Source organism: Pyrus communis, chromosome 13 (genome assembly GCF_963583255.1).
Source record: "Pyrus communis chromosome 13, drPyrComm1.1, whole genome shotgun sequence".
Classification (NCBI taxonomy): domain Eukaryota; kingdom Viridiplantae; phylum Streptophyta; class Magnoliopsida; order Rosales; family Rosaceae; genus Pyrus; species Pyrus communis.
In genome coordinates this window covers 12,176,136-12,186,297 of record NC_084815.1, presented here as the reverse complement: position 1 = coordinate 12,186,297, position 10,162 = coordinate 12,176,136, and the positions used below count along the sequence as shown (strand labels likewise).

At 36.9% G+C, this 10,162-nt stretch overlaps 1 protein-coding gene and 1 pseudogene across 1 annotated transcript; one reads left to right on the top strand and one right to left on the bottom strand.

Moving 5' to 3' along the window:
- Window positions 1–349: 349 nt before the first annotated feature.
- Window positions 350–6,896, top strand: LOC137712844 (probable protein S-acyltransferase 4). The gene is made up of 6 exons (XM_068452016.1): window positions 350–774; window positions 2,096–2,284; window positions 3,307–3,615; window positions 4,791–5,009; window positions 5,425–6,004; window positions 6,582–6,896. Exons 1-5 carry the CDS (start codon window positions 724–726, stop codon window positions 5,974–5,976), a joined length of 1,320 nt encoding a protein of 439 aa, XP_068308117.1. The 5' UTR covers window positions 350–723; the 3' UTR covers window positions 5,977–6,004; window positions 6,582–6,896.
- Window positions 6,897–8,249: 1,353 nt separating this feature from the next.
- LOC137712203 (magnesium-protoporphyrin IX monomethyl ester [oxidative] cyclase, chloroplastic-like) lies at window positions 8,250–9,327 on the bottom strand (annotated as a pseudogene).
- Window positions 9,328–10,162: the final 835 nt, after the last annotated feature.

The window sequence follows — 10,162 nt, the reverse complement described above, 5'->3', positions numbered from 1 at the left end:
TTTTACGTTGGGTTTGGAGGAGATAACATGATGGGGGTGGTGGTGATGGTTAGTTGGTGGAGGCTATACTTTTATAACCTCCTAATTATTTTCAAAACAAAGTAACTCCTAGTTAATGAAAAAGATTTTTAATTGCGACTTAACGATGTGACATTTTTAATAAATTGAGTACTTGTTTGGAATATTAAAAATAGTTGAGATTAATATAGAATGATACTAAAATGTTGAGAGATGTTAAATACTTAATATTAATTTTTAATTAATAATAATAAATAAAAAAAAAAGAAAAAGGGGAAATGAAAATGAAAATGAAAAACGTTGGTTAAGAGCGGAAAAGCCGCGAGAAAATTGGAAGATCCGCCCGGATGTCATCGTTGGCAGCGGGTTAGGGAGGAGAAGTTAGAGAGAGAAGGATACGGAGGGAGGGGGAGAGAGAGAATCTTTGCTCGTCTCTCTTGGTACAATCCGTCTCAGAAACCACAAAATAAATAGTTGTGAGCAGAGAGGCAGCTGGTTTTGAATTTCACCCCAAACCCAGAAACCTCTCTCTCACTCCTCAATTGCTCATTTGCATGTCCGTGATTGTTTGAAGAAATTGGTTTTCCTTGGTGGGTTTTCTCTCTTCTGGTGCTGGTGACTTTGTAGTGCAGGGAAGGAAGTGGAGTTTGTGATGGAGGGAGGGTTTTGGAGTTGAGAGAATACAGCATTTTTAGGCAGCTGGGTATGGCACAGAATAAACCCAAGAGGCTATTCCAAGTTTGGAAAGGAAGCAATGTGAGTTTCTCTCTCTCTCTCTCTCTCAATTGGGTTCACTGATTTTCACTTCTGACTGCTTTTTGATCAACATCAATTCAATTGCTTTATCATTTTGTGTTCCTTCTTTTGTTCCAATTTGAAAGAAGAGGATGAGATTATGACTTTATGTTAATTCCCTTTGTGATTGATTTTCATTTCCTCTTTCTTTTGTGTGTTTTCGTCTTTATATTTGAGTTGCAGCAGTTGGTTTCCCTTAAGATACTCTCTTTTTCTAGCTACACTAGCTTTACTTGATTGAACAGATAAGTATCTTCTAGGTCAAGGTCCAGCGTTTGGAGTTCATGTTAATCAGTTTGTGTTTACTTTCTTTCATTCATGTGTTTGCGCCACTGTGATTACTTCTTATCGCGTGAATTTTTATTGTTCTGAGCAAGAATTTGCCCACCAACTACATATGTACTGAAAAATCGATAATGTATTATTTCGTATCGTAGCAGGGGCAGAGCTATTAATTGGCCTGGAATAACCTCTGCCCCCCTCCAATTTCTCAACACCTTTAGAACCTATAGAGTGTAACCATGTATCTTTTAGGCCTCGTTTGGTCTCTACGATTGGTTGGAGCGGATAACTTGTAAAATTCAAGGTATATTAAAGGTAGTGGTGAATGGTTTTTCATTTTGAAGGGATGAAGGAAACTTCTTCCTTCTAATCCTCCCAGTCTTAGGGTGATTCTAATGGATAAGTTTCCTTAATAATTAATCCATCGTCTACCTTCAAGTTGGACACAAATTTTCATTTCGTTCTTCAAAATACCTTCAATATGTTTGGTTATCCATTCCAATTTAGTCTTAGAGACCAAACGAGGCCTTCCAAATATCAAACCTACCTCCCCTGCGGATGGTTGATTGATTGTAGTGTCATATATGCTTCATCAGTAGGCTTAAAAAAATGTAGTCAGAAAAAAAAAATATGGCTTGTGAAATTGATTTGTTGTACCTCTATATCAGTGAAGAACAAGGAAAACAAAATTTAAATCTAAACACTAACAAATTACTTGTATTTATTGTATCAGCTGCATATTTTCCTCCTTTCCCTTATATTTGTGGATATATGAATGCACGTATGTTTTCAAGTGGCATAATATTGAAATTATTGTTTGGTACTTGATGTGGCACAATTGATCATGACTTGAAATACTTTCCTAACTGAAAATTTTATGGACTATTCTTTCGGTTTATGATATACCACTATACCGGTAGCATGACTGGTGGAATATTGCTAAAAGTCCAATCCAGTTTGGTGTACTTGCACTGATGAGGATTTTTATTGGTTTTGTCAGAACTTTTTCTGTGGTGGGAGATTAATTTTTGGTCCTGATGTGGCATCTCTTCTTCTGTCTACACTCCTTATTGCCGGCCCAGCAGTTGCCTTCTGTTTGAAGGTTTATCTTAAAATCAAAGATGAGAAGAACAAGAATGAGAGTCTATGGCTTCCTGTATTAGTTATTGGCTCAGTTCTTACAATATTGGTAAGGCTGTTATTATTTATTATGTATTTTTGTTTATTGCTATCAGCAATTGGTATGTTATTCCTGTATCAAAAGAGGTCATTGTTATATATGGCTATTCGTGTGGCCTATTTTGGTATTTCTTATGAGATAACTTACGACTTTAGTAGTTTACCAAATTTGGCCAAGTCATTATTGAAACTCAAATTCTTGCATTCGAATTAAATGCAGCATCCATAGGATAATTTCTGTCTTGAGAGGAAAAAGCAATTATTACAACATCAAAACTAAATACTGAACAACTATTTATATTGTCCTCCGTTTCACCAGAAATGACGTTACTTGTGGTTGTCCTGTGAAACCTGGGTCTTGAGAAGGAAGTATGAGTTTTGACTTTTCTTTTAGTGGCATTCTATATGATCAAAACTGCACGCTGACATTTGATGGCTCAATACTTTTACTATTGTTTTTTCTGCCTCCATCTTTAAAACTACTTAATAATCCAGTCTGAGTCAATATAAACTTCAATTATTGAAGGGTGAAAGTACGTCACACTTGGGAAGAGAGCACTAGAGATGTTATCAAGGATATGGTTAATTAGATTATTAAGCTCAAATCTTATAATGGATTACATCATGTGAGATTATTTCCTTAGACAATGCACTAAAATTTGAAGGAACTTACAAGCAAGAAGTACATAATCCTCAAATGATAACAGAAGACCAATTTTCTAATCAGCCTTGGAATGTGTTTTCTTTTCTTTTGTATTGTGGATTCTTTTCTATTACATGTACAATATCAGTTTTGTGCATATTGCAGTGATGTTAACTTGTTAAAATTTTTGGTGCATGGAATCTCTTTCCTTCTTGTTGTGGTCGTGGATCTGAGCCAGCAGGCACTTGGATTGCATTCCGATGACAGCATTATCTTGATAATGGCTAAATAATTTTTGTCACATGAAAACTAGTTTAACACCCTATTCTTACAATTCTGATTCTTCTAGCATTTAAACATCATCTGACATTTAGCTTGTTTCTGTGCAGGATTTAACCTTTCTCTTCTTGACTTCTGGTAGAGATCCTGGAATAATCCCTCGAAATTCAAGGCCTCCAGAATCAGATGAAGCATTTGATCTAGCGACCCCATCCATGGAGTGGGTTAATGAAAGAACTCCTCATCTGAAGCTACCTCGAACAAGAGATGTGATTGTAAATGGTCACACAGTAAAAGTGAAGTATTGCGATACTTGTTTGCTTTATCGTCCTCCCCGTGTATCTCACTGTTCTATCTGCAACAATTGCATTCAGAGATTCGATCATCACTGTCCGTGGGTTGGTCAGTGCATTGGAATTGTAAGTTATTAGCTTGTCTGGGTAAAAGAGTACCTTTCCATGTTTATACCATCTGTGATGAGAAATTGGTATATTGTCAACTCTTCTGAACTTGATTGGCTTAATATAGTGAATATAATTTATCAAAGACCAGAGGCATGATCTGTCATGAATTGCTGTTGGAACAAGCTGAAAAATTGTGCATCTAACTGCGATTTTGTACCTGTGTAGTTGAGCTTCTCAATATATCTTGGGTCTTACTTATTAGCACTTACATCACTACATATATCTTTTCAAAGTTGTACTTTGATGGTCTTGAAACTTTGCTGAGAAGATTTATCTATTATATACTAACAGTCTTGAAGTTCAAAATGAGAATAATAGTATGATAGTTCTGATTCCTTTATAAATCGAACACTCAAATTTTCATAATGCAGAATGGGGTAGTTACTATAATTGTAATATATGTGATTGTGTTGGCCCATTGGGTTAGGCTACGAGGACTTAGGTCTCCTTATGCAGGGCATGGGATTTCCTGTATCTTTAGAAAATAGTAGTTTCTAAACGTTGGAGTAGGTCCTAAAGGGATCCCACTTATAAAGTTATTATATTGAAGGTAAGATATGTGGAATTCTTACATATACTATATCTTTGCTTTGGGATGCATTACTCAGCCCTTTGATACTTTTGCTAGTGAGTTGCTCTTTCGAACATAATGGTATTTTATATGTAAGTTTACTGGATATAAGGCTCGTTTGGAAGTGCTTTTGAAATGGCTGAAAGCACTTTTGGTGAAAATGTTTTTGGGACCAATCCTTACTAAAAGTAACAGTGCTTCTTGCAGGAAGCACTTCAAAGTGTTTTTTGAATCCAAAAACATTTTCTCTAACAGAGCTTTCAGTCATTTTAAAAGAAATTTCAAACAAACGAGGCCATAGTATCACCTGTAAATGGCCCGACTCTTTCTTTTTTTGACAATGACCTTGAGCTCGCCAAGTCAGTCGTCCAATGTTTAACATGAATATTGCAAGCATGTGAACCACAAGTAATTTGTTTTGAAGCAATTATAATGGAATAAACTTGTATGGATTATCAAGTTGGATGGTTGCAATTTATTCGGTGCTCAAATCGTTATATAATAATTGATTATTTTGTCTGCTAAGAAAGTAACTGTCCTCTTCTATGTTTGGTTGCAGCGCAACTATCCGTTCTTCTTCATGTTCATATCAACCTCAACCATACTGTGCATATATGTTTTTGTCTTCTCTTGGATAAACATAGTTCAACATGGCAGTCTTCCGAAAGCTTTTTCCAATGATATCCTTTCAGATATCCTTTTAGCATACTGTTTTATCGCTATCTGGTTTGTTGGTGGCCTTACAATCTTCCATTCCTACTTGATATGCACAAACCAGGTAACTTTTTGAAACTAACGATGCAAATTATATAACCTGAGTGGTTTTCTGTCACTCTTAAGATTTCTTACCTACGGAAAAATTAGCTGATGGCATTTGGGCCAAGGATGCATATCAAAACTTAGTTTTAAAATAGTGATGAATAATCAAAGAACGTAGTTTCAATGAGTAGGGAATTATTGTCTAACAAAAATTTTCTTTCTGATTGATGGAATGAAACAAAAAATTTCAACATATTTTTTTTCTTTTTTTCCATCGGTATCTTTGAATCTATGTCTGAGGGCATATTGCTTGTGTGGTTACCATTGTAATAACAGATTGTAGTCTACTGGCATCATGGAGTGAATTATTTTGTGCAATTTTCGTTTTGTTTATTTGGAATATGCTTAGTACTGTGATTCATGTTTTGTTACAGACAACATATGAAAACTTCCGGTACCGATATGATAAGAAGGAGAACCCGTATAACAAAGGAATGATTTGGAACATCAAAGAAGTTTTTTTCTCCAAAATCCCTCCTTCAATGAATAGATTCAGATCATTCATTGAGATGGATGAACAGATGATTGCAGGATCTGGGACTCCAAATCACGGGGAAGGTACTATGAGCTCAAAGGAGAAAATAGATATTGAAATGGGAACTAGGCATGCGGAGGACAATGGTTTATCACTTCCAAACATTTTGCGGAATTTTGACTATGATGATTTGGAGGATGATTTGAAGGATGCAGGGGAACAACGCGGGCCTGCTTTTGACCCCCTTTTTCCCGTTCAGCCAGAAGTAAAAGAATCTTTGCAATTCTCGGCAGATGGAGATAAAATTACAGAAAGTGTTGCTACAAGGGATGCAGTGAAATATTCTGTGCGAAGCACACCGCTGGGAGATGAATTGCGAGCATCGGTCCATAGCACCACTTCCTTTGATGGAGCAAATGAGGAAACTGATTGTGGAAATAAAAAATCCTAAAACCATCACCTGTTTTACGAGCATAAAGGTTTGTACCTTTTATTCGATTTCCATATTGCATCATTTTAATTTATTTTTTATTGTTTTTTTGTTGTTGGGTGTGGGGGGGGGGGGGGAGAGGGGGGAGGGCTAGGATTCTTATGCTTTTAACCTCTAAGTGAGTGTTTTGGTGTAAAAGTTGTCTACTTGCACGTGAGTTAACTGGTTCTTCTATCAATAACAAAAAGTATGCCGAGAAACCATAAAATATTTGAGCTTTCTATTGAATCCAGATGCTCTATTCTCAGCGTAAAGAAAAGATACACGATTATCAAATGGAAGGGTAATGCAATGTGGACTGGACAATTTCTAATTGAAGTTTTATCAAATGCCACAAAATCACGTTCTTATCGATGCTGGTTTTAGGTGCTGTGTGATACGAAATGCTCTTCAAAATGCCACTGACAACATAGTGGACAAAAACGATCTCCTATGTTATTCCCCCAACATCTCTCAACTTTGTGCACATGCTGTCATGTTTAGTATAATTTTTGGTGTTATTTGTTCTCTTTTTGGATTATCATTCTTATTCTATTTTCTGCTTGACCTTCATTCCTTAATAACAGGTTTGGCTACAACATTCTCTTCTAGGGCTATTGCATCTCGTGAAGGGTCTTTTGTTTCAGTAGTAATGGCAGTCAGAGAATGAGTACACGGTTAGTTGTTTCTTAATGCAGTTACACTAGTTGGTCGATTTGAAGATTTTGGCGAAGGAGAGTTCATACGGTTACAATGTCCCGTTATAAAATCCCGGTTCATGATTGTTGTAAAATGTCTTGCTGTTTACAATAATGCAGAAATCTGCAAGGGATGGTGTCCAGAGCAATTTAATGTTCAATGGTTGTGACTGTTTTTTGAATTGAATTTGCCCTCCTCATGACTTGGAAATTTGCTGGTTTTCCGATTATGTTCGCATTGTAGGGTATTGGGACATAATCATTTTAAGACGATCTGGATTGACTTGCTCCCGAGTTACGTTGGAGCGGATACAGTGGTTCGTTACGTTTCCCTTGTGTTGTGATAATGATTTTGATAAACTGTGTTAGAACCATTTGTTACGAGTTATCATCCTATGTGCTTTGAGGTTTGGAACAGAAAACCGAAACCAAAACACATACCAAATCGAACTGCACCAAACGGTTCAGTTTTGCAGTTTTGAAACAGTTTTGGTTTGAAACAGAACCGCAGTGTAGGGAAACGATTTGGTTTCGGTTTTGACTTTTGAAAGCCGCATCAAAACAAGTGATTACTAAGGGACTCGGATTATCTCCCTCTACTCCCCTCCCTGCCTGTCCCCTAATTTCATTCCCAGCTGTTATAAAAAACTCCTTGGGGAAAAATAGGGTCAAAGGTTCTAAAGACCTAGGCGTTCGTCGGGTGGCCAGCTGGGTCTAGCGTCTAGGCGGCCAAGCAAACTGGGTAGATTTAAGTAAATTTTATATATTGTGTAAATAAGTGTTTGTTTATACTTTAAAAAGTACATAATTGTATTGTGATACATCAATTGCAAAATAAAATGACATACAAATCATAAAGTATTAGAACATATTGCAAACATGGGTAGAAGCATATAATAAGTGTTTATCAAAATATTTAACAAGTCTCTTACATTATATTGACAAAATAAAATGCAAAATGAAAGATATTGATTTTTTGTCTTAGTGAGAGTTACGACTTAGGCGGGCTAGGCTCAAGCCTAAGCAGGTTTGGGCGCACTATCTTAATTTCCAAACAGCTAGGGACTAATCGGGGCCATGACAAGCCGTCTAGCGCCGTAGTGAATGGGATGAATATGGAACTGTGGCTGGTACACAAACACTGAGCTCAAAAAACCAACCCAACTGACGCAGCAGATAAATAAGGTTTAGAAATCCAAGCCGAAAATTAGCAAATGAGTTGGTTTCGGTTTGACAAAAATATTACTAGTGTCGGAATGTAATTCTCATGTTCCTTTCTGGGCGATGAGACTAAAATTACTAGCAAATAGGTTTTAAACTTTTTTTTTTCCTCCGTTTGATTTACTTTAACGTAGTAACGTGAATGAAAATTGGTTCAGTTAGGTTTTCTGCTAAAATATAAAATAAGAGGAATATTAATGAAAGGTTATGAAGCCATTTTTACAAAAGAAAATGAAAGGTTATGAAGCAAGTGCACTGAAACAATGGGTTGTATCGTAACAAAACATGAACAATATCATCTTGGTTTTGAGAGGGACGGAAGGCCGTACAAAAAGATCAGTAGACTAGCTGGGTTTCAAAGTCTGCAAAATCAACAGAGCTGGACTCAATGGGAGGCATCAACTAAGCGGCAAGAAGCTCCGACGCCAAAGCAGCAACAATCGGTACCCTTTCCAAGTTTTTCACCAAGGAAATGTCGTCACTCTCCCCGACGGCAATCAGCTTCTGGTTAATTTGCACCATGCGGTCCAGTTTCCTTTGGAGTTTTGGGTTTTCAACATCAAGCACAGCTGGGAATATTCGTGCTGTGGTGCCATTTGTCTGTGTAGCGAAACAGAGAAAATGATCATCAGAAACAGCAGATATGGATAATGCCAATAAATATGGAACCGAATTGCAGGCTGACCTTAGTGATAACGTGCATATCAAATTCTTTAGTGTTGAGGCCGATGCCTTCGTAGAAAGCTGTCCGCTGGCAATCGTTGAGGTATATTGTCACATACACCAGCAAGGGGTAGAAGAACTCTAGTTGATAAGTTATTTGGAAATTGAGTGATTCTGTAACAACGCAGAGCAAAGCAAAACACAACACATTCATTCCTTGCTTACCGATAAGCAGAAGAATCGGGACCAGAGTTTAGCCTTCCAGTCATTGAGGAATTGAGGCAGGGCCTTCATGAGGGCAGAAAAGAAATCGCCATGGCGTTTCTCGTCCTGGCATCAGTTCTCGAAGTACTTGAAAATGGGGTAGCACTGGTACTCAAGTATTAACCAAATAAACTGAATTAGTTGGAATCAGGTGCAGACTTATCTTCAAACAGTTAGAGGTAGTTGGAGTTAAGTGTAAAGGGTAAAAATGTAAAATTGTGCAACATAGTCTCTATATAAGTATAGTCTTAGAGACTTAGAGACTCATGATGTAATAATTCATTTTACTCCGAATATATGATTGAAAGCTCTCTCTTCTTTTCTTCGATTCCTTTAGTTTCTTCTTCTTTAAGATTTCTTTAATTCAATAGCGTTAATATGGTATCATCCTGCATTGGCTCATTGTTGTTGTTGATCCTAGGTCTTCCGCTGCTACACATGGTCAAATAGTCCGAGAGGAGTTCATCGCGGTTCTTGGGGTGTGCATTCTGGCTGCAATTCAGGTGACATTGTAAATTGATTTTGTTGGTTAATTGGGTTTCAGTCCTGATTAGAAGATTAATTGGGTTTCAGTCCTGATTAAAAGGTTTCGATCTCAGAATTTGGTGTATGTTGTGTGTTTGATTTTGCTTATATTTCAAGATTTCTTCAAGAAAGTTTCAATCTTTCTTGATTGCAAAGGGAGTTTCATTCTCTCTTGAGTTTTCTTTTTTTGGATAGCAAAGATTGGGTGTTTGTTTGATTCTTGAAAGTGTGTGTTTTACGTCAAGGAGTCATGGCTAGTTCTACTGTCAAAGTTGAAAATTTGTTGGGAATGATCACTATAAAGTTGAAGGATGATAATTTTGCTAAATGGGCATTTCAGTTTAAGTCTGTGTTGAAGGGTCATAGATTGTTTGGGCATTTTGACGGCACTACTGCTTGTCCGTCGAAATTTGTAGTTCATCCTGAAGGAGGAGTTTCTTCTAATTTTAATGATGCATATATTGAATGGGAGTCCACAGATATGGCATTTTTAAGTCTCTTACTAGCTACTTTGTCTGATGAGGTTATTGAATATGTTCTTGGATGTGTAACTACGTACGAGGCTTGGTCAAATCTTGTGGATCGGTTTGCTTCCGTGTCTAAGTCTAGAGTTAATCATTTGAAGACAGAATTGCATACAATTCAGAAAGGAGGGGATTCAATTGATAAATATCTGTTAAGATTGAAGAATATAAGGGAACAGTTAACTGCTGCTAGAGAATTCATTTCTGATAATGATGTCATAATTGATGAACTTGCTGGTTTACCAAAAGAGTATGCTATAATTCGAATAGTGA